Raw genomic sequence first — 24,824 nt, forward strand, 5'->3', positions numbered from 1 at the left:
AAAATGTAAAGGACCATGACCTGAAGGAAAGCAGATTAAGATAAATTGAATTAATTAGCCACTGCCCAGGTTTTAGGGTGCACTTGCATAATGTTTCTGAGGCACCATGGGTGCAGAGCAGGAATTAACAGGGAAAATGTGGGTTTGGGACTTCTTCCTGTGCCTGAGACAGAGCGTGACCATGAATCCAGTTAAATTGATCTGTCTGTGCTCTTAATACTATATAAATATCTATATATATATATAGCTGAAGCTTCTGAAAGGTTCATCATCGAGACATAAGATTGCTATTCCCATGAAGGTCTTTTATTTTTCCTAAGTCTTGATAGATCATAAATTACTTTAACAGAGACTTTCAAACTGGAGCCTATGTGCTTCCATCATCAGCCACTTTGCTTCAAGATGTCCTTGTAAGAATTTCTTGGGTCACATTTCTTCATTCATAGATGTTGTTCTCAACATCCTAAATTTCTGGGCATCTTCCAGGAAAGCCTGCAGAGCTTTAGTGCAGCAATTTTTTGTTTGAAATTCCCTGCATGTCACACCCCAGGATAGGAAGGGAGGGAAGGAGTCAAAGGCACCCAACTGATTTAGGAGGACTTTTCTCATTTGGGTATTTAAGACAATTCACTTTCTTTATCAGACATAAACTTTGTGGGGCTTTTTTATTGCCCACCTGTTTGAGTCTGCAACTGCAGTTAAACTGGAGGAAGAAATAAAGGTGGTGGCTTTTTGCCAGACAGTCTGGGTTGTTTGTTTTTAATTTGCATTTTTGCTGTTGTTACAGCAAAGGTTGGGTGTGCTAAGCCTAAATTATCATAAGTTTGTATCTTTTTATTTTTCTTTTTTTTTCCTTCTTTTTCTTTTTTTTCTTTTTCTTTTTCTTTTTCTTTTTCTTTTTATTTTTATTTTTCTTCTTTTTCTTTTTCTTCTTCCTTTTCTTCTTCTTCTTCTTCTTTTTCTTTTTCTTTTTCTTTTTCTTTTTCTTTTTCTTTTTCTTTTTCTTTTTCTTTTTCTTTTTCTTTTTCTTTTTCTTTTTCTTTTTCTTTTTCTTTTTCTTTTTCTTTTTCTTTTTCTTTTTCTTTTTTTTCTTCTTTTTCTTCTTCTTTTTCTTTTTCTTCTTCTTCTTCTTCTTCTTCTTCTTCTTGTTTCCTTTTCCTTTTCCTTTTCCTTTTTTCTCTTTCTCTTTTTTTTTCTTTTTCTTTCACTTTTTTTCTTTTATTTCATTTTTTCTTTTGCTTTTTCTTTCACTCTTTTCTTTTCTTTTCTTTTCTTTTCTTTTCTTTTCTTTTCTTTTCTTTTCTTTTCTTTTCTTTTCTTTTCTTTTCTTTTCTTTTCTTTTCTTTTCTTTTCTTTTCTTTTCTTTTCTTTTCTTTTCTTTTCTTTTCTTTTCTTTTCTTTTCTTTTCCTTTTTTTATGATTTTTTTCCCTTTTTTTCCTTCCTACTATCCTTCTTCCTTTCCTCTTTTTTCCTTGGCCCAGCAAATTGTTTGCCCAGCAAAAATGACCCAAGAGCTCATTTTTGGACAAACAGAGCCCACCCACTAGGGAACCATTCTATTCTATTTCTGCCCACAATTTCTTTCCCAAATTTCTACAAATTCAGCCTCCAGCATGAAATTTAAAGTCAGCAGGGGTTTAGCCTTTGGCTTCTGTAAGGTGAAAGGTTGCTGCAGACAACAAAAATCCCTTATTGAGAGGACAAGCAGGACATTGAGGGGCTGGAGCGTGTCCAGGGGAGGGAATGGGGCTGAGAAGGGGCTGGAGAATTCCTGAGGGAGCTGGGAAGGGGCTGGAGAATTCCTGAGGGAGCTGGGAATGGGATGGAGAATTCCTGAGGGAGCTGGGAAGGGGCTGGAGAATTCCTGAGGGAGCTGGGAAAGGGCTGGAGAATTCCTGAGGGAGCTGGGAAGGGGCTCAGCCTGGAGCAAAGGAGGCTCAGGGGGAATTTCTGGCTCTGCACAACTCCCTGACAGGAGGGGACAGCTGGGGGATCAGGCTCTGCTCCCAGGGAACAGGGACAGGAGGAGAGGGAACAGCCTCAAGTTGCATCAGAAGAGGTTTAGATTTGATACTAGGGAAAAAAATCTTCTCCAGAAGGGTTGTCAGGCATTGGAAGGGGCTGTCCAGGGCAGTGGTGGAGTCCCCATCCCTGGAGGGATTTAAAAGAGGCACTTGGGGACATCCAGGCCTTGACAGTGCTGGATTTACAGTAGGACTCAATTATAATAAAAGTCTTTTCCAAACCAAATGATTCTCTGATTTTGTGAACTAAAAGTGAAATTAAAAGCAGAGAAAAAATCCCCTTTGAAAATTGAAACCACGTGTTTGGAAACCGAGTCCATCCTGACACCTCTATGCCACATGCACAGAAATTAATGGGCTGTGTTTAGCCATGCACAGAGCAGTTTGATTATAAACTTATTGGGAATTTGACACTTACATGAATTCCAGTGCCATGACAGTGAGATGGGAAATTAATCATGTTGTGTAACCTTACAAGCAGAGCAATTATTTGGGTATTGGACCATTATTACAGATTTCATTATGCTTTGGTTACAGTGGATGTCTCAACACAAGGTGTGAGAACAGCTCAAAAGTGATGTATTCCTAAATTTAATTATTATTATGAGTGTCTAAAGTGGAGCTATAGTGGATAAAACTATATATAGTGGAACTAAAGTGGAACATATATGGAGATGTAGGGTTGGGCCAGTCCTGTGCTGGAAATTCTGAATTTCATCATCTCCAAATCTATCCCATCTTCCAGGTCATGAGTGGGATCTATGAAAAGCTTTTAAATAAGGTCAAGGAAGCCTCTTTGACCAGGCTGGGGATAAGATCAGCTCTTGCTGTGTGCAAATGCAGCACAAATCAGTCAGCAGCCCTCCCCACAGGTTGTGTCTTCTGGGCAACATAAAACAAAAGCGCCTGATAAATCTGTCACTGGCAAAATCAGTTTTTATCAGTCTTCTGTGGAAGAGGCCTGCAGGAATCTCAGTGTAAATCTCTTCCTTGCTTCCAGTAACAGCACCAAGGATTAAAGGAGGATTTTCAGGTCTCAAGGTTTCATGATTGATGGATTGAGACAAATCTGAGCCCACATTTTTTGATGGATGCACTGTCCCAACTCCATAAATAATGGCCAGGAGCTGCATCACTGACCAGGATTGCATGGGATGTCTTTAATATATCTTTATATATTAAATATAAATATGTCTTGGTGCCCTGCTCCAAACCTTCCACACCACAGGAAGCCACAGAGTTGTGGGTACGAGGGAGGAACGTGGGGTCTGCACAGGGGTTGTGTCCATACACAGGACAGGGTAGGGCCTTTAAAAAGTCTCTTCCAACTCAAACTATTCCATGATTCTGTACTATCCTTTTCCTTTTCCCCTGTCCCAGGGAGGGACAGGTCAGGTCTTGTGATGGGAATTCTTGTGACTGGGGCAGTGAGACTCCAGTATTCCCAGTCCAGCTGTGGCAGGTGGGATTTCAATCACTCAAGTGCTCCTTTGTACTTCTTTGGTCTAAATCCTTCCTGAACCCAAATCCTAGACCTGTAACAAACCATATACCTACTAAAGAAGGCAAGGCAGGCTTGTGTTGGCATTTCTGTGAAGATGATTGCCTTTTTTTATAGAGTTTTTATTGCATTCACAGGAGGTGGATCATGGATGTGTGTTGGGTGTTTCAAAAATTCAGGACAATTCCTGTCCAGCTAAGCTGCTCATATTGAGCTTGAGAAATTCATCAGCTGGTCCAGACTGACATCCTTCAGGAGTTATGAATGAGTTACGGCCACTGAGGAGAATGATAAATGTATATTTAGTGCACATTCAGCTCTGAGCTAATTACTGCCTCCAGCATCTGAACTGTGTTTTTATAGGTGGGCCATAAAACTGATGTAGTGACCAGTTGGCCCACCTAAAAAATGAAGAGAAAGATGTTTTTCTCAGGGCTAACATTATTCAAAAGTAAAATGTGCTACTGGGCACAAGGAAAAAGCCTGGCAGGGTTGTTTCTCTGTCTTTTTGTTCCCACCCCTGTGTCCCTTCTCTTTGCCTCTTCCTCTTGACAGCCCTTGAGCAGATCTAAGACAGGCCCCATCCTCAAGCAAACTTTTACAATAATCAAGATGAAATGTTCTTATTGACCACGAGGAATCTGCAGAGAAGCACAAATGTGTTGGGGCCAAGGAGTTTGTCAGGAGGGGTGAAGAGGCCAGCGCAGGCAGAGCCCATCCCAGTGTTCAGCCATTGGGAGCACACGTGGAAAGGGAGGGATTTTCATGGGGAAAACAAATGGCACATGTCTGATGCATCTCTAACGAGAGGAACAAGAGAGGAGCCACTTGAGTAGATGTGCCCTCCACAAAATCAAGGGAAAACCCATCTCACTGCCACATCTCCTGTGGACGTGAGAGGAGCAAGATCCCTGAGGGAGGACAAGGGAATAAGCTGTAAAGGAGCCTGTGGAAGAATAGAGAGTGGAAGAAGCAGTGATGTAATTCAGCTTTTCCTCTCGAAAATGTCTGTGCTAAAAATAGCCCATGTTAGTTTTTCAACAGTGGCACATCATGAAGTCTGCTCTTTATGAAAGAAAATAAATTCTAGAGCTGTAATGGCTCATCTCTGCCCTGTGCCTGTCATCTAAAGGGTAAGGAATCTTACATAAAAGAGGATTTTATTCCCCAGCATTAAACCAGCCTCTCTGAGGCTGAATTTAATCAATCAGGAAGGTGGAGACCCATTACCAAGAGCTGCATGGAATAAAGTTTCCCAAAAGCCAGGTAGGGCTGTTTTCCAAATGTGCCAGAAAAAGGATCAGTGGGATCATTGATAATTTCACCTCTCATAGAAATACCTGATTTAAACTTACCCACTTTAGGCAACAGTAGCAAGCCCAGGCACTGGAAAAATGTCATTATTTAATTTTAAGCACGGGAGATTGCATCCAGCTCTGTTCCAGTGCAGAACTCCCCCCGTGCCACGGGGGATCCCTGGCTGCAAGGCATTACTGCCATGCACTCAGAATGGTGCACAAAAAGGTCTTTTCTCCAGGTAAAACCAAAAATTCCAGGAGTGGTAGGAACTGCTCAAATAAATAAATATCCCTCAGCAAGGAGCAAAGAATTGATCTGCTCCAGGTCCTGCAGAGAAGTTGCCAAAACCCAGCTGCTGCCCATGTGCACGGAGAAATAAAACCATAAAATCATTAAGGTTGGAAAGACCTCAGAGATGATCGGATCCAACTGCTAACCATGATCCACCTCAGCTTTGTGACAAGCCACCACCACTTTAAGGGAGTGATTAGTGACAGAGACTGCCACAAAATTGATATTTGACAGCAGTGGGAGAAGAGGGGATGGATTTGGATCTGCAATTTCTGCTGCCACAGCCTGAGTTGAGCTCAGCTTTCTCTCTGTACAGCAATAGCTCTGCAAAGTCAGGCTGGAAATCCCTTGCTGAGTCTCTGCTGGGCAGAAATCAGGGGCACTGTTTGTGAGCAGCCTTCCCTTGTCCTGTGAACCTTGCAGTCCCTTGTGCTGTGCTCCAGCCTCCTGCCTCTGCCATCAGCTCAGTGCAAACACCCAGAAGCGATCCCCTGGTGTACAATCCCCAAAGGAAATCCTTGTTTTACGGGCAGGTGATTGAGATGCATCAAATCTGCCCCCTTCAACCTTGTGTTTCACTTGGGAGCTGCTGAATTAGGGCCAAACACCAAGAGAGTGAAGCCATAAAGGAATTCAGATCCCTGCTGGCTGCAGACACACCAAGCAGGCACTCAGGCTTTGGGGGAAAGCAAGGAGGGGTGGCAATGTCACACAGCCACACACAGCCTCAGGGGGAAACCAAACTTGTGGTGCTGCCATCAGGGTAAGGCTGCTGCATCCCCAGCCTGTGCCAGCTCAGCCCTGTGCCACCTCCCCTCCATGGCAGTCCTTGAAGTCACACACAGAATATTCTGAGTTGGAAGGGAGTTCACTTGCTGCTCTGCCTCCACCTTCCCCATCACCACCCCCCAGCAGTGTTTATGCTGTGCCTCACAGGAGGGAGCTGATGTGCACAGAAGTTGATTATCAGGAGCCCAGTGTCACACACTGATGAGTTTAGGGAGGGCTGAGGGTGGGGACAGCCCCTCCTAAAACATGTGGCATTGAAAAATCTCCACATCTCCTTCCAACCAGTGCTTCATAGCAACTGCTTCCAGCAGGAGAGGAGTAGAGGGGAAAATAGGGTCTTGTCACTGGTGTTATTATTATTATTATTGCTCTAAATTAAACATTCTGCACGTGCAGGACAGCAGGGAAGTGCCAGGGAATGAGAGCAAACACTTGGCCCAGAAAGTGCAGGGTGTCACCCAGGCAGACCCACTGAAAGCAAAGGGGCAATTGCTGAGTCAACATCTCGAGGATGTGTAATGATGTAGTGGGTGAAAAGTGTCAGAAATTTCCCTGAAGTGTCAGAAATTTCCATTTGTATTTATTTCTTTGCTAAGAGAACTGTTCCCATTACCTGTGCAGCAGTGAAATCTCCACACAGCAAGTTACTGTGTTTAATTATTCATTTCCTGAAGGTAAACAATTCACCTTCCCTTTTCAAATCTCTCCCTCTCCAGAGCAATAAAAGCTGTGCATGCTTTTGTGTGCTTACCCTGCTTTTCCTGCTTATTCTTTATTTTAAAATTATATATCCCAGTCATTCTTTTCCAAAAATGGAGCAACTTTTTGTAGACTTGGCTTTTCACCGTGGAATTCATTCCAGGAGGAGTTCAAAGCACAAAAGCTGTCCCAAAGGTACACCCAGAGCAAGGCTCACTGGTCATTTGGTGGAAATTTCTTTCCCATGGGGACATCCTGCTGTTCACCACTGCTCATTTCTTCTCTTCCAGGTGGGCTGCAAGGCCATGATGGTTTTCTTCCAGTACTGTGTCATGGCCAACTTCTTCTGGCTGCTGGTGGAGGGGTTGTACCTTCACACCCTGCTGGTCATCTCCTTCTTCTCGGAGAGGAAGTACTTCTGGTGGTACATCCTGATCGGCTGGGGTAGGCATCTCCTCCAGGATGGATGCCAGGAGGGGACCCTGACTGGTGTTTCTAGGGGTATTTAGCACAGATGCCTGGGCTCTCAGGTGGGGTGGAGATGTAGACAGCACCCAGCCTCCCTCGGTCCCCAGAAAGATTTGGGGTGGCCCAAAAACCCAGCTGTGTCCTGGGCTGCATGGAAAGACATGTGAGCAGCAGGCTGGGGCAGGTGGGTCTGTGCCTCTGCTCTCCTCAGCTGAGACTCCACCTGCAGATGTGCAGCCAGCCATGGGGTCCCCAAAATCTGAGCCATGGGGAGTGGTTGGAGCAGATCCAGAGGAGGCCATGGAGCTGCTCCAAGGGCTGGAGCCCCTCTGCTCCAGAGCCAGGCTGGGAGAGCTGGGAGGGTTCACCTGGAGAAGGATCCAGGGAGGGCTCAGAGACCCTTGCAGGGCCTGAAGGGGCTCCAGGAGAGCTGGAGAGGGACTGGGGACAAGGGATGGAGGGACAGGACACAGGGAATGGCTTTAAACTGCCAGAGTGGATTTGGATTGGATATTGGGAAGGAATTCTTTGATCCTGACTGGGATCCCAAGTTTGATATCATGGATTGATTTCAAATTGTAAGGATGGATCCCAGCAGAGCAGAGCTCCTGGACTGAACCAGACACTGAATCCAGGCCAGCCAGCTGCCCTGAGATCCCATCACCTGTGTGCTAATGCTGATAACCTTCTGCTCCCTGCACTGGTGATTCCTCCAGCCTTTATGCAAATCCAGTCTCAAACACATCAAATTAAATTAAATTAAAATCATGTCATGAAAATAAAATTAAAATAAAATAAAATAATAAAAAATAATAAAGAATAAAATAAAATAAAATATAAAATAAAATAAAATAAAATAAAATAAAATAAAATAAAATAAAATAAAATAAAATAAAATAAAATAAAATAAAATAAAATAAAATAAATAGAGGACCACAAAATAAAATAAGAAAAAAGGTAAGGAAGAGAGAATCAGGCTCTTCACAAATTAACTCACAACTGAATTGCTGACTTATGCAAATTAATCTTGCCAGATCAACTTCTTTCATTTCTCCAAAAAGGAAACACAGATCTTTCTTCCCCTTTCCTGCCATTTAGTTGAAGATTTCCATTTAAATAAGCAAATAACTTTCTACTGCCAGCTCTCAATAGCTGAAACTCAGAAATAATAAGAGCAGGGAAGAATCTGGAGAAGAAAAGGTAAAATAAAATTGTGCCATGTCCAGGGACTTGCCTGGGCTCAGGATTTGATCAATTATCCATGGAGTAACTTCCATTGAAAGTGACAGGAGCTACACTTGGCTTCACACTGCAAAGGAGAGATGATTCTCCCTGCTCTGAGCAGAAGGAGGGATGATGGGATCAGGTCTTCCTTCAGTTACTCAGGTCAGACCTTTATTAAACTCACCTTGTGCTCCAGATATTCTTTATTTCAGCGCTGGAGAGCTGGCAGGTTTTAAAGAAAAATGCACAAAGGTGACAATTTAAATCAAAGGAAATTTCCTGGACTCTGATGTGTCCTCAGGTTGCTTGGGTACAAAAGAGCAATTCCAGGACATGGCAAATGCTGAAGGGAACTTTTGGCCTTTCAGTCATCCATCTACTACACATGAATTAATAATTTGGATGCGCTAATTACAGTTTTTACTGACTTTAGTATGATTGCACTTGGAAATCACTGGTAATAAAGTGGACACCCTGTGTGAGGTAACACAGAGTGAACAGATGTGTCCTTCCTGGAGTATTTCCAACCTAAATCCAGTTAAAGACAAGAGAGAATAAAGAGCCAGCAAAAGGATGGGACAAGCAAAGGGACAAGACCACCCTAACCTGGCAGATCATGGAGTGAGGAGTAGAGGCAGCTTCACCTCACCAGCTGCAGAAAGCTGAGTGTGAACTTGGCACTCCAGTCCCCTTACAGGGCAAAAGACTCCAGGGATATTTCATTTTTATTGTTCTAAATCAAACTTTTAACGTAGCTGGATGAGCTGTGTGTAAGAAACACGTAATTCTGCCCTTGATGCTGAAGAGAGCCTGTGGTGAGGAACTTCTCCTTAGGTACAGGTGTCCACACTGTAGGTGTCTCGAGTGATCCTTATTCCTTGCATTTCACCCCTGGAAGCTTTTTCTAGGCACTGCAAAGGGAATATCAATGTGCTGGGAGAAGAGTGCAATGTGCAGAGAGCTGACCACAGGGAGGGAGAGGCAGCGTGGCCTGTTTGGCATGTGAGGGTTGAAAGTGTGAAGTGTTTTGGCAGCCCTGAGAGAAGGGATCCCATCAGTCACTCAGGAGAGATGGGCAGCGAGGGAGAACAGCCCTGAGAAATGGGGCAGATTTTAAATAATTTGGTAATGAAATCAGGTAACCATTTGACCATAACTTCTGACAGCAACACCATCTCTTCTCTCCCCAGGTGCCCCCTCCGTGTTCATCACTGCCTGGACTATAGTCAGGATTTACTTTTTCGATGTTGGGTAAGCCTGTGCACTCAATTATCTTTCCTTTATAAATCTGCTTTCCTTTATGACCAAGGAAAGCCCTGCAGCTGTAGTAACCCAAAACCCAGCAGCTCCTCAGTGGCACCTCTCCCCTGCCACCAGGAACCAGGAAACACTCCAAGGTCTCCCTGAAATGTCATTTTAGGCAAATCACTCTCCCTCTTTCCTTCCCAGTGCCTAGCTCAGGATATTTGCAGGGAATTGGTAAGCAGACCTTGATGGTTGCATTTGGCCCCGTGCTCAGAGCAGAGCTTTGCACCCTGCAGAACTGACACTAAACATCAGGGAATTAATAAACACACCCCATTCTCTCCCACTGAAAAAGGCTCTTTTCTTTTCTTTTCTTTTCTTTTCTTTTCTTTTCTTTTCTTTTCTTTCTTTTCTTTTCTTTTCTTTTCTTTTCTTTTCTTTTCTTTTCTTTTCTTTTCTTTTCTTTTCTTTTCTTTTCTTTTCTTTTCTTTTCTTTTCTTTTCTTTTCTTTTCTTTTCTTTTCTTTTCTCTCCTCTCCTCTCCTCTCCTCTCCTCTCCTCTCCTCTCCTCTCCTCTCCTCGAGTCTCCTCGAGTCTCCTCTCCTCTCCTCTCCTCTCTTCTCTTCTCTTCTCTTCTCTTCTCTTCTCTTCTCTTCTCTTCTCTTCTCTTCTCTTCTCTTCTCTTCTCTTCTCTTCTCTTCTCTCCTTTCCGCTCCTTTCCTTTTTCTCAAGCAGATTTTAGGATCTATCCTTCATCCCTTTTAACCTAGAAGCAGCCTTTGATATTTTGCATAAGAAGCAGATAGAATGCAGCTAAGAGAAAGAGGCAGATACCAGAGTTATCCAAGGATGTGTGCAAGTAAAAAGAACTTGATCCTGAAATCCTCATTGTTGCTTTTATTCAAGTGGTCAGACTGCAGTAATTGGAAAGGGTTTTATAGGAAAACATCCCAGAGAGATGCAGAATCAAGTGTTTATTCTGTCCTCAGTGTGCATTCACTTCTTACATTTGCATCTTGGAGTTAACTCCACTTTCTCCCCTCCAAATGCATTTTTCCCCTCCAAATGTGTCCTGATTTGCCCTTTTTTGGGTACGAGAAGCATCTTAGATTTCTCACTGCGTTTTTGATTTGTAGTCATGCCAGCACATTTCCTGAGGGCTACTCACTTCCTTTATGGTTTCACTCTATCTGCATAAAACTGACCTTATTTACTTTGTTAATAAACAGCCTCTAGAATGAGACAGAGACAGGAGGGTTTAACCATTCTGGAATCAGTTGTTCTTACTATATATTCCCATTCAGCTCCAACAATTCTTAATAAAAACACAGAATTCCTTGCATTTTTCTGGGGGCATTAAAGCCCTAGATTTTTGTGCTGAGTAAAACAGCATGAATTTACAGAATATATTAATACCTAACACGGATTTTTTTTTTCTCATTACCTGCAGAGAAAAATTACAGGAAATTAATCCAGATTAAATAAACCCTAATTAGGTAAGATTGGTTAAACAACACCAAGCCTTTATTTAAACATTCTAACTTCAACTGAAAGTGACCTTCATTTAGACTGTCTCAATTTATTTCAAAAATGAAGTGCACTAGACATAATTAGGGCCACTTTAATTCTAAATGAAAGGGCAGCATACACCTCACTGGAAGCATCTGTATGGGAGCAATTTTCAACATCTCCCTGTAGATTTAGGGCAGATTTAGTCAATGTAGTCCATGGACTGCAATTTTTATCATCCTAAAGTTGATGCCTAAAATAGCTCTCAAGAACTGTGCCCTACAAGTGCCTCTCTTCATTTCCTACTGCCTTCACTGAAAACATTTGGAATTAGAGGAGCTGAATCTGGGTGAAATTGTCTGCAGTAGGCTCCACTAACCTGTTCTTACATGAAAGCAGCCCAATTTCCATGCTTTCCTAAAAATGCACCTTCTATCACCTGGGTGTGCAGATAAATGTGTCCCAAGCAATATCAGTCACACATCAGTCCTTTCCTCTCATTTCCTCCTGGCTTTCAAATGCACTCCCAGGTGAGCAGTGGGGTGTGCAGACAGCTCCGGCTTCAGGATGAAATAAATCCCACCCTGGACCCTGTGGACTTTCCTAACTCAGTCCATAGCTCATGTGCAGCTTGCTGGATTTAGTGGGACCAATCCCCCACTGGCTGTTATATTTTTTTCAAAAGGATGTGATGTTTTTGTGTTTTGTTGGGTTTTTTTTCTGCTCTGTGCTTATCAAACCCCCTCCATCCAGGATGGTGGAGAGCCCTGATGAATCTTTCCATTGATTTTGATTGATTTTCATGGTTTCCACAGAATTTCCCTGCAGCAGGGCTCAGTGTAGGAGAAATTAAGAAAATCACCATCCTCCCCCACATTCACCCTGCCTAACATCTTCCAGCCCATTCCATGGCCAAGGGGAAAAAACTGGCATTACATCTGGGATCTCTGGTACCTACCAGTGTTCACAGCCACTGCAGAGCAAATTTTGGCCATTCCCAGTCCATGCACATGAGGTTTAGTCCTCTTCACACAACCCTGCCTAGCAAAACCTAGCTTTTAGGGAAAGGTGAGATGGTTACAGACATGCTTGCTTGCTGTGCTTGATGTTTTAAGTCTGGCTTTGTTTCTTTTTAGGTGCTGGGAGGAAATAGTGGAATCCCCATTCTGGTGGATCATTAAAACTCCTATTTTGGTGTCTATTTTGGTAAAGTATCAGCACATTCTGCTGGCTGCAAAGCCATCTTTAGTCCTAAGTGGGGAGGGGTGAAGGGGTGTTGAGAAGAGTCCTGTAAATGCCCATGGAACATGCACTGCCAGGTAAAATCCCACTGTACACTGAACATTTGCCTTAGGATGAGGGAATTCCTCCTCCTCCACATAAACACCTTCACCTGTAGCATTGACCATGGGAGGAGTTTGAGTGACCAGGGTGGAGCTCACCTGACGGAGCTTTGGCCACCTCCATCTCCTTGGTGGGGTGACCATGGGAGTGCACGAGCAGAGATTGAGGGATGCGCTTGGACATCCAGGAAAGACTCATTTTGCCTGAGGAATCAGTGGATGCCTGAATTCCATCAGATGACCTGTGCTAGGTTTTGTTTCTCGGAGCTGACCAGGGTGACCTGTTCAGTTGTAGATGTCAACACTACCAAGTAACGTGAGATGAGTCCTACCATGAGTTTCCACTTAGATAAAAAGGGAGTAGATGAATTCCCACAGGAATTTGCCTCTTGCACCAGAACAGAGTTGCATTCCAGCTGAGTATTTTTGGAGTATGTTCTGCAGAAGCTTGGCTAATTTCCAGAAAAATCAAGTTTTTCTATTTTAATTCTCTGGATATGATCAAGCCTGACCATGAAAACCAGGACACTTCCGAGGAATTCGGAGTCCTTCCATCCTGGTTGAACATTACTCTTTGGGTATTGAGCCAAACCTTAAAATCAAATGAACTGGAGTTAAACTTAGCTTTGAGTTTCCTTAAATTAAATCAACGATGTGGGAAGGAAAGCAAAAAAAAAAAGCAACAGAAATCAAATCAAATATATTTCTTTTAAAGAGAAATCTTTGCTTAGATATTCTTCCTATTCCATGTACATTATGACCTTTACAAGAAGATATTTCTTTGTTCTGTAGCATTTATCAGGCAGAGATTCCCGACTGAAAGTTTCAATAATGACATTTTACTCTGTTTACCTCACTGGAAAGAAATATAATACTTAGATGACACATCTCCAAATATTTATGTCATCCTGGAAAGCTATAGATAGTATTTTCCCTTTCCTGAGATAAGATTTCAGTCAAAAAAACACACCCTTTTATTCTCCTTGGATCGATGGGTCTGTATTTTCTTTTGGCCAATAAATCTTTTCCTCATTGCCAAAAAGAATTTACCCTGATATTCCTTCAGCAGATACCCTATAAATCTGTCCTAAGGAAAAGGCATGATAGCCACTGGCTGATGAACATCAGGTTTCTCCAGGGGGTAATGCAGCATTTCCTCCAAATCCATGGGAATACAGCTGGTGTCTCAGTGTAAGGAAGAAATACATATACAAGATCTATAAGAGCTTTAAGGTACATGAGATATATCTCGTGTACAAGGTGTTAAGCACTGGGAACACATTGATCACCTTTGATTATACTCTAGGCATAAAAAAATAATCTAAACAACTTCTCCAGTGTCCTGATCCCTGTATCTTCTACCATGGAATTCCAAGGTTATACCAAGCCCATATGTCACACTCCACTCCTTGTTTGCTTTTGATTGCTCCAAGCCCACAGTCAGAATTTAATTGCTCCATTCCTGCCTTCCTTGCAGAAGTTTGTTTGTTAGCAATGCTTATTAGTGTAATTGATCTAGATAATATTGGTTTGGACTAATAAATTTCACATGCAACCAAATCAGACACACAAATCTTTTTTTTTTTTTTTTTTTTTTTTTGAGGAAATAAATACAAACAGAATGATGATAAATGGCTCAGGATAGGTAAGAAGTGATTAAGCAATGCATCATAACCAAGAAATGGGATTAATATCCAGTCACTCATAGGCTTTGAAAAAAGAGTGTCTATTTGAGAGATGGGCTTCAGTCTGTTTTATTCAGCTATTGCTGTGATAAGTGTAAGAATTGCTGGAAGAAATCTTGTAATCTATTTTTGCAAGGAATCAGATTGGCTGATTTAACACAATCCCTTCCAGCTGCTGAGCCTCTACAAATCAGCATCGTTTGCACATTCACTGACCATGAAAGGATAACAAAAGGGGTTGTGTTCCAAACTAAAAGTGAACTAAGTCCCCAGAAATCTGTCATTGCTTTTCTGTTGTCTGTGTTGCATGAGTAACAGGATGACTCAATGGAGAGGACCTTGAAAGAATCAGATTTGCATTCAATTCATGCCATCAGGACATTCCCATTCCTAGCTCTACACCTTTGCTATTAAATAGGGCTCACATTGCTTGAGCACGCTGGTAGAGCGCTGTGAGATTTTTGAGGTGAAAAGAACCACGTAAAATCTGAGTACCAGCCAGACTGCTCTGGTCTAACATCCCAGGAAGGGAACATCCCCTGCTGCCCTGGTGATCTATCCCTTGCTGCACAAGGTCTCCAGACATGTGAGATATGTGACAATATATGATGCCTTGGGGTGTTTACCTGAAACAGAGGCTAGACAAAATGAAGAGAATAAAAGTGGGTATTTATTAGAGGCCCTCAGTGGGAACAACTTGGGCAGTCAAAAGCCTCTGAGGGGCTACACCCAAGGTGGACAACGGTCACGAGTTTTTCATACTATAAGTTTTTATATAATTTTTACATTTTTATGAGTTTTTACATACATAATAATAAGTTTGGTCCATTTACAAACCAGGGGTCAATCCTCCAATTACAGCTTCAGGTAATGAAGCCATTTACCCCAAGTTTGCCCCCTCAATTCTCTGTTTGCATCCCTCAGGGCCTGAGACAGTGAGGTGCCCTTGAGCTTCAGGCCTAGAGAGGAACTGGGAGAACAGCAGCTGACAGGCCATGGAGTTTGAGTTCTATACTAAAGCAGTACAGGATCTGAGACATACGAAAGCTAAACCCTACGGTATCAAATAGGATTGAGCAGAGGCCCGCTGGAGTGGATCCTGCTTGGTGTTCTGGTTTGGTTTCCCTGGCTCACCACGCTCAGCAGCCGGTCCCATGCCAGCGCCTCCCGAGGGCTCTGCCTGCGCCGGGCGCCAAGGCTCCTTCCCGCGCGCGCTGCAGGACGTCGTGCGGAGCTGTGCTCTATGGGCTTGACATCATCATACTTGGGATGTATGACACGAAGTCCCAAGCAGGCTGATGTCAGGCCCAAGATGCCATCCTGTGTCGGTTTCCCATGTGCTCCCCGCCCCCGGGCGGGGCTCTCTGCTCATGGCTTGTTAAACAACAGCTCGTTCCATGGCAAAGACATTCCAGTGAGAGGAGCTCCCCTCTAGCGATGGGCTCTTTCCCCTGGAGGAAAACACTGATGTTTTACCCCTCTCTTCCCATCTCGGCAGGTGAATTTCATCCTCTTCATCTGCATCATCCGTATCTTAGTCCAGAAGCTGCATTCCCCAGATGTTGGGCACAACGAGACCAGCCAATATTCGTAAGTCCCAGACTTTTCCAACCCTACTCTGTGTGTTTTGGGAAACCCGCCTGGCTGCTTGCATTACAGAGCCTTGGTTCGTGATTGCATCTGTCTGCACTGATCAAAATCAATTAATTTTAATTGCTTAAAGCAAATTAGAAATCAGGAAATGGAGCATTTGCTAAAACAGTTGGGCAGGTTTTATGTCAGTTTGTGGCAGGTGAGAGGGATTTCTCCTGGGATTAATGATGAAGAAATGAGAGTAATAATAATGATCATGAAGCCAAATATAATTTTTCTTTGAATATTTAATATTTATTGGATTCTGAAGGCAGAAGGGCCCTGATGGAAAACAAAAAGTTCCTCTCCACAGTGTACAGGCTTTTTTTTTTTTCCCTGACCCTCAGTTTTAAAGAAGGAGAGATTTAGAAAATTACCATTCAGTAGGATCTAAGACAAATTTCCCTTATCCTAAAAGAGATCTCTAAACAAGATTGGATTAACTCAATACATTTCTCTTCTCTGTTGAGAAGGATCACTGTCTTAGAAGTTTTACTTGACTTAATGCTTTTATTCCAGGGATATGAGGGTTGATCTCAATGGAGCTTTATATAATGAACAACATGCAAGAGAGATCAACATCTCTCTCAGTGGCCAAGGCTGGTCTCAGCTGCAGTATTTTAGGACTGAAAGAAGTGTCTATCTGCCTGGATTTATTCTGGCTTCAATGCAAATAAAATAAAAGTCCAGAGCAGATTATTTTTGACTCTTCTCACTGTTCTGGCTCCACTTTTCATCTATCCAGGATATAAATTAAATATTTCCTAGGAAATAATTAAATGAGAAAAGTCCAGCATCTGCACGGTCACTGCTCATAAATCTTTGTCTTTGGAGGGAGCTGTGTCTTTAGGTGCACTGAAAAAAATCTCAGTTCATCTTCCTGAAGGATGAAAAGTAATATGTTCCTTAAATCCTGCCTAGCCATGGCATTGAGATTTTCTCTCTGGTGATGGTGAATTATTCATTTCATCTGCCTCGAGAGATTCTCAGATTTATGAAAGGAAATGCCAGTTTTTGACCTTAATTTTCCTGGCAGCAGCCAAAGCCAATTACCTATTTTTTCTGTCATCACAACACACCAACATCACCAGACCCTGGGCTTTCTACCACCTCCCCTTCTGGATTTCCAATTGGGAATTTTATCTTTACACCCCAGGTTGGCAGCAGGTGCACTGATTAAATCAGCATATTTAATTATGTTCTAGTACTGAGCAGCGTCCTGGCACTGTTGGCTCCTGTTCACCTCAGCAAAAGTGCTGCCAACCTGCATCTCAAGAGTTATGCCCAGATTATCTCAGAGGTCATGCTGGGCTTTGGGTTCAGGACACATTTTCCAGTGAGCTGGGAGCTGCCAGGGAAGCTCTTTTTGCCTTGTAAGCAAACGTAGGGAGTGTTGGTAAAAGCGTTCCCCTCACTGACCTGCCCCACAGGGGGTTCTGCTGAAGGACAGCTGATCCTGACATCTACAGATCCTCCCCTTCCTTCACCACCTGGAAACATGGCTCAGCTCCATTAGGGAATGAATCAGTTGCTCCCTTCACAGAATCACAAAACATTCTGGGTTGGGAAGGACCTTAAAGCTCCTCCAGTTCCAACCCCCTGCCGTGGGCAGAGCCACCTCCCACTGTCCCAGGCTGCTCAGAGCTCCTTCCAACCTGCCCTTAAAGCTTCAGGTTTCCAAGCCATATGAGGTGCTTCAGGACACTCCCAGTACGTGCTTGGACATGTCACAGAGGATATAGGATGGATGGGACACTTGTCCCCTTGTGCAGTGGCACCTGGCCACCAGCCACATCGGGATGAGGCAGCTGGAAATCTTGACTTTATTCACTGCAGTAGGTACAGGACACCACACTTTCCTATGGAAACAAATATTAATTGTCTGAAACTGAAGGTTAGATCTCACCAAGGTGAGTTATCAGCCTGGTCCTAATATTTTTACTTTTAGACAGCAATCTTGGAGACTTCTGGGGTCCAGAGCCTGGGGTTTCCTCGCAGAACCCAGCAGCTCTTAGCAAAAAAACTGCTGCTGATGAAACATTGAGGGAGCTGGGGCTGTGTAGCCTGGAGAAGAGGAAATTCAGGGAGTCCCCATCCCTGGAGGTGTCCAAGAGAGGCCTGGACGTGTCACTGAGTGCTCTGGGCTGGTGACAATGTGGGGATCAGGCACAGCTTGGACTGGATGGTCTTGAAGGTCTTTCCCAACCAAATGACTCTGTGATTCTGTGTGGGTTCCTCCTGCCAAGTCTGAGACAAATCTGTTTTAAACTAACAGCACCCTGGATATCTCTTTAGCATTTCTCCCTCCTTCTCCTGTGTATTTTATATTGTTTGTTTTCTACAAGCACAGCCTGCTGACATGCTGACAGCATTGTTCAGCTCCAAAAGGGCTGAGTTTAGCTGCAGGCTGGAAGTTCAGGTGTGCTGCTGACTCCCTCATTAATGCTGCAAGGCAGGGAGCTGGGCTTTCATGTACTGGAAGCTCTAAAAACGTTTTCTGGAAATGACAGGGACATGTGCAAGAATGGGGCAGCAATATTTCAGGCAAATAGAATTTATCTTCAGCAACACAAAACTTGAGCAAAATTCATCTCTCCATTCTGTCCATGTCTGTGGATCAATATCATCATCAGAGTCCTCTGAGTAACTTTTCCATTATGATTTCAGTGATTGAAATGTTGGTTCACTCCTGCCCACTCCCAAGGACAGGAGCAGGTCCCATGCAGGTTAATGGACACTTGTTTTCCCAAAATTACCTGTCACCACATAAATGTCAGAAAGGAGAGGTCTAGGGTGTGCTGGGAATGAGAGTAGTGAGGGTTCTGAGAATCCACAGCTTCCAGCAGATTTAACCAGCTTTAATCCCCCAAGCAGTTCTGCCTCCTGCACAGCCAGGCTTGAGCTTCCTGGGAGAAATTATGCTGTGACTGGGTGATGATTTTCCTGAGTGCAGTGTTTAGGTGGTGGAGTCTTTTAAAAACCACAGAGCTCTTGCCGTGATGTCAAAATAAAATCTAAAACTCGATATCTGGTGAAGCTTGGTGTTGGGAGCAAGAGACTGGTGTGAGGTGTGTAGATTGGAGGAGAGGGCTCAAGTTCTGTCATTTATGTCCTTTTCGTTACCACAGTCCAGCCAGGAGGGAAAATATTGTAATTAAGGCCCCAGTGTTGTCTGCAATGATAAGATTTTGTAATCCATTGGAGGTTGCAAACAGCATCTCTGTCAATGTGGTACACAAAGGTAGCACCACATCTCCTCTAGGCTGATGTTCCTCAGAGAATGGGGAGAGAGGAGAGATCTCTGCAAAGCCATTGTTGATATTCACTGAACTGCTTGGGAAATGAGGGAGTTCTCACATGTCAGGAGCTGGGGGGATTAGGGCTTGGTAACACCAGGTCCCACTGGCCAGAGCTGCTTCTGGGAGTGAGGAGCAGGGATGATGATCACCAGGGACAGTGACAGTCCTGTGGCAGAGCAAAGCATCCAAGGGAACTCAGATCTTGGATCCCTATGAGCAGGAATGTGCCTGCTAGCGAGGGATGTGGGAAAGACAAATTCCTGCAAAGTTCCTCAGCTTCCTGCTGGCTCTCATTTCTCCTGGGGTGAGCCTCCAACCACAGCCTTAATGTTGATCTTGTCTCAGGGCCAGGCCCAGGGAAGAGCTCTGGGAGACACAGGGATGAGCATCCTCTGCACAAAGCTGCCACATCAGCCTCCCAGTGGGCTCCTGCAGGTGCCAAATAAATGAAGATGGTCTGAGAGGTCTGAGCCTGATGAGGCTTTGGAGGTGGAAGGGTTGCAGGTGGAAAAATGAATATTTCCAACATCCCAGACTTAGCTTTATTTCCTCCAGAAGCCTCTGAGAGAGGGGGAGATGTCACAGGATGAGTGACCAAGGGAGACAAAACCCCCACAAGCATCCTTAGACCCTTGATTTAATTTTCTTTCTGCCGACTACTTTTTAATAATGATTACATTTAATACATTATCATCTCCTCCTAATTAGACCCCTGATTACCCAGCATGATGCCATTAAGCACTAATACTGTTCGCCCCCCTCCTTTGGAGACATTCATTGTGCAGTAGCCTGTCATTATTCTGAGCTAAACATACCATTTCTCTCCCAGAAGCTGTAATTTTCAGAAATCCCAGGCAAACAAAGACATTGCTAGATGATGATTTAGCTTGTGGAGATGAAAAAAAGATCTCTGGTGGGAGGGGAAGAAGAGAGGAGGAAGAAAGAAATACCTGCAGTGGAGCTGCTGGGAATAAAAACGTCACATTTTATGGTGCCACCAGGTCTGAAATCACCAGCCCTCTTCAGTCTGTGGGACAAGGAGAAATGATAAATTTTCGGGGATGCACAGGGCTCAGCTGCAGGATTCCTCAGCCTCTTACCCTCTTCCCTCTCCTGTCATGGCTCATGTTTGTCTTTCCAACAGGAGGCTGGCCAAGTCCACCCTGCTGCTGATCCCTCTCTTTGGCATTCACTACATCATGTTTGCTTTCTTCCCTGACAACTTCAAAGCAGAAGTGAAGCTGGTCTTTGAGCTCGTGGTTGGGTCATTCCAGGTAAGCCATTTGGGTCACCAGGTTTGTCACCAGCTCTGTCACCAGGGACAAATGCAGCAAGCTGGACATGGGTTTTTCCTGGGTGTGCCCTGTACTGCTCTTGTACCTTTGTGGAAAATCTACTCGCTCCAGCCTGGCCAGGATGAAAGATAAATTTGTATTTTGCCTTCCAGAAGGAGATTCTCTTCCCTCATTTTAGGAAATGAAAAGAAAGTGTTCCTCTGTACATTAATGTCTCTGTGTTTTTTCATAGTTAAGGGAGAAAAAAAAAGCACCTCAGTTCAGTTTTTGTGTTATTGATGTGTCCAGGGCCAGGGCGGATGGGGCTTTGAGCAGCAAGTTTCATTCAGTGGTGAATGATTAACATCCCTGTCTACATCACCATCACTGCACATCTGGCATCTGGAAGTGCTCAAAAACTGTGCAGATGTGGCATTTGGGGATGTGGGTTAGTGATGGACTTGGCTGTGCTGGGGGAATCCTTGCCTTGATGACCTTGGAGGTCTTTAATGTAATAATTCTGTGATAGTGTGATCTCTCCTTTGAGAGAGGAATGGATCTACACTCTCTCCTTGTCTGTAGTGCTAAAATTCTGTTTTCTCCTTTCCCAGGGATTTGTGGTGGCTGTTCTGTACTGCTTTCTCAATGGAGAGGTAAGACCTGACCATCAGTGGTTTTTGGTTAATGTTTGCAGCTAGGAGGAAATGAATGCATGTGGAGAGAGTGGATTGAGAAGTGTTCCATTCCTGAGCCTGATGTTACAATACTGGGGGGAGCATCCAAATCACATCTCCAGGAAAACAATTCAACCATTTGCCTGACAGTTTTCAGCACAATTAATAAAAACAATTAATAAACATGTCAGGACTTGTGTGTGCACTGTAGCACTGCTGCTGAGCCCATCCTTTCCTCATGAGACAGCATCAGCAGAACTCCTGTGTGAACTTGCACAATTCCTGATCCCAAAGGACCACCTTCAGCAGGGCAGGATAAATCCCATCTAAGCCCTGTTCATGCTTGATCCCTCCAGGAATCCTCCCCAGATCACACCCACTGCCAAAACCAGCACAGGTATTGCTGTGATTTGTTAAACACAGAGCAGTGCAGATGAACGTGTTTCTGCCTTGCAGGAATAATCTTGACTTTCCCACATTTTAGTCCTGGCACTCTCATCCTGGGATTGTGTTCCTGTATTTGTTTATCCCAGAGCCCTTCAGACACAGCTGTTTCATCTAATTCATGCTGTTACCAAAAAATTTGCACTGGAGGGCTGTAGGAGGGGACAAGGACAGTGGCCAGGTTTGTTCAGGATTTGGATTGGGACAGCATAAACCAGGTTATTTCTGTAAACTCTCTGAACAGCAACAAGCAGCTTCTGTCAAAAAGAGCCCAGCTGTATTGACAGCTTTACAAAACAAGCTGTAGTTAAATCATTTCTATTTGGACCAAAAACAGGGCAGTGAAAAAGAAAGCATCTTAATTATACTCATAAAGTTAACGGAAGTTAAGCAGTCTGGCACCTTGACTCTATCAATAAGAAATTCCTTTCTGATGAAGCTCAGGGATTTCTGCTCCAGTAATTTACTGGCTGGAGCGTCCCCTTTTCATGGCTAGAAGTTCAGCACAAGCCAAGTTTAGTGGCCTTTATAAAGTGATTCTTGGCCCTGTGGCAGGTGGGTTACCCATGGCTGCTCACACAATCAGGGCAGAACAGCACCAAGTGATTCCCTGTGCTGCCTTTTCTGTCTTTCCCATGCCCAGGTGCAAGCTGAGCTCAAGAGGAAGTGGCGGAGGTGGCACCTGGAGCGGTTCCTGGGCTCGGACATGAAGTACCACCACCCTTCCCTGGGCAGCAACGGCACCAACTTCAGCACCCAGATCTCCATGCTGACCAAGTGCTCGCCAAAGACGCGCCGCTGCTCCGGCTTCCAGGCCGAGTTCTCTCTGGTGTGATGGGGAGAGGCTCCCCAGGCACTGAGAGTCCAAAACTGAGACACGAGGATCCCTGGGAACCAGTGATCCCCTGACAAATCCCTGTGAAATGACCTGCTCCACATGAGCCAACAGAGGACACGCAACTGGAAAAGCCGCTGGCGTCCAGAGTGAGATCGGACAAGCCAAGAGGCAGAGAAACGCTTTTGTTCTCCCTCTTTTCAGGCCTTTTGCTCTTCAGTTTCAAGCCCTCAGGGGTTGATAGCTCTGGGGAATTGTCCAAGTTGCTTGAGGACAGCCTGGGAGATGCTGATGTGTCATAAATAATGAAGTACTGGGGGTAAGGGAGGGAGAGGCTCAGTCCTCAGTGGCTTTACCAGAACTGGCATCTCTGAAAGAGACAAATTGCACTTTTTAAAAAAAAAGGAAAAAAAAAAAAGAAAGCCAGTAAAGGAAAGACAGAGGCAGGAATCAGGAAAAAAGAAAAAAAAAGAGCCAAACATATGAATGTGCCAAAATTCCTGTGGATAAGAGTTGATGATACAGCACTAAGATGGTGCTGGGGACACGGGGAGAAGGGACAGGAAGAACATGAGCAGGAAGGGAGAAGCCAGCCCACGGCCCCCACCTTTTACACAGGTGGAGATGAAGCTGCAGCACCAGGAAAGCCCCTTGGAGGATGTCCTGGTGTGTTCTGCTAATTCCCCACCACCCTTGGGAGCAGAAGCTTTCCAGGCACCCTTGGGGCCCTGAGGAAGGGCAGATCACTGAGAAGGACCAGCGTGAGGACGCCCTTCTCTGCACTGGTGTTTTGCTTGGTTGTGTTCCATGAACAGGAAACTCAATTTGCATGTATAAAAACCAGGGCCAGGTGCCAAAAAGAGGAGCATGGCTGTGGTTTTGTTTTTTTTCTCTTTAAGTTCTCCCATAGATCTTGGTGCATGGATGCACGCAGGATCGTTAGGGATCAGGGGGAAATAATTGGGCTGTAATTCATTCGCACTTGCACTGTCAGGAAAGGGAGATACAGGGCCCTGTAATCCTTAATTGAATCAGAGCTGCCGTAAGGAGCCACCCTCCAGATGAAAAAAATTAGCGTGACAGCAGCAGGTAACATTTCTGTCATCAGAACAGGGTTGTCTCAGCACACAACTGGCACTCCAGGAGGGAGGAAGAAGTGAAGGAGCATTAAAAGGATTTCTTCTTCAGCTTTTGTGGGGAGCTTTCATGCTATATGAAGGCACTGTTAGATGTTTTAAGATGTGTTGTGCTAATTCTCCACCATCCTTGGACATGTGCATTTTACCTCTTTTCTGAGGGCCTGTTAGTTCCCACACGGGCAATTCCTACTTGAGGAATGCACATGGATCCCATTAAAACCAAGGGAGTAGGGTTTTTTAATTCTCGTTTTCATGGTGCAAAGGCAAAGGAGAAATGTTAAAGGCAGTCCTGCTCATTTGAGGCAACCCCACAGTCCCAAACTCAGTCAGAAGACAGAAAAATCACGGATACAGATGCTCATGTTTGTGTCTCACTCAAATGCATCAAGTGGGGTTGAAAAAGTTTTATGCTGAGAGTGGGATATCCCTGCCCAGATCGTGTGTACCCTCAGAAACTGGGCTGCTGCCACCCTGCTAAAAGGTGTCCTCGTGAAGGAGTGTCTGGGTCACCAACACAGGCACCTGGAGAGGGAGCTGGGCTCCCCTTGTGGAGCTCAGAGATCTCAGCTTACCAGATTTATTTCTCCACAGTGCAATGCAGTTCATTGGAGGGAAGCAGCTGCAGCTTGGTGGGGCTGGGGGTTGTTTGCCCTAAGCAAGGGATGCCAACAAACCACGCTGAGTCCAGGAGGAGACTTGCAGATCCAGTTCCTCCCTGACTCCTGACAGTTCCATGCCATAACCATCCCCAGAGCCTGTCACCAGCTGAGCTGGATGCTTCCAAAGCATTTCTCCAGGTGTGGGACTGAGAACAGCGTGAGGGGCTGGAGTCAATGAAGGGCCTTGAGAAACTGTGATTCACCAAGGGCAAACATGCAGTCCTGAATTTGCAGGGAGCCAGCTCAGATCCTGTCACAGTGTAGCCATGGCTACCCAGCCTGTAGGTCCTGAGAGGATAGGAAGATGTGAAAATTCCTGGAATTACAGTGCTGGTGACCCCAGGCTGGCCAGGTGTGAGCCAGATTTGTTATGGCTACTTTACACTGAGCCCACATCAACAGTGAGGATCCAGCTCTGCTGTGCCATAAGATCATAAAAAGGCAGCTCCCTGATTCCCAAAATGCAGAGAAAACAAGAAGATGCTCAAAATATCCCCACTTTTCTTGCATTGAAGCCCTTATGCCTTGACACCCCTGAAACTATTGAAATCCACGAGGTTCTCAGAGGCAAAAACCTTTTAAGTGGTCATGGTCAGTATTCAGGAAGAGTTTGGACAATTCTCTCAGGCACTTGGTGTGATTTTTCGGGTTGTTCTGTGCAGGACCAGGAGTCGGACTCGATGATCCTTGTGGTTCCCTTCTAACTCAGGATATTCTGTGATTCTCTGTGTTTGGTGCTCGTGTTGCTCTGCTGAGAGCAGACCTGGATTAGAACTCACCCAGGAAATACT

The 24,824-nt window shown here is 44.5% G+C and overlaps 1 protein-coding gene across 1 annotated transcript in view; it reads left to right on the forward strand.

Moving 5' to 3' along the window:
• VIPR1 (vasoactive intestinal peptide receptor 1) overlaps positions 1–22,657 on the forward strand; it is a 96,204-nt gene extending 73,547 nt beyond the window's left edge. Inside the window, exons 7-13 of the mRNA XM_086866949.1 lie at positions 6,895–7,048; positions 9,487–9,547; positions 12,186–12,255; positions 15,576–15,667; positions 20,153–20,282; positions 20,894–20,935; positions 22,044–22,657. Coding sequence (XP_086723075.1) covers positions 6,895–7,048; positions 9,487–9,547; positions 12,186–12,255; positions 15,576–15,667; positions 20,153–20,282; positions 20,894–20,935; positions 22,044–22,235 — 741 coding nt within the window. The 3' untranslated portion in view covers positions 22,236–22,657. The remainder of the gene's footprint in view (positions 1–6,894; positions 7,049–9,486; positions 9,548–12,185; positions 12,256–15,575; positions 15,668–20,152; positions 20,283–20,893; positions 20,936–22,043) is intronic.
• The last annotated feature ends 2,167 nt before the right edge of the window (positions 22,658–24,824 follow it).

This window comes from Cyanistes caeruleus, chromosome 1, assembly GCF_971803275.1.
Source record: "Cyanistes caeruleus chromosome 1, bCyaCae1.hap1.1, whole genome shotgun sequence".
Classification (NCBI taxonomy): domain Eukaryota; kingdom Metazoa; phylum Chordata; class Aves; order Passeriformes; family Paridae; genus Cyanistes; species Cyanistes caeruleus.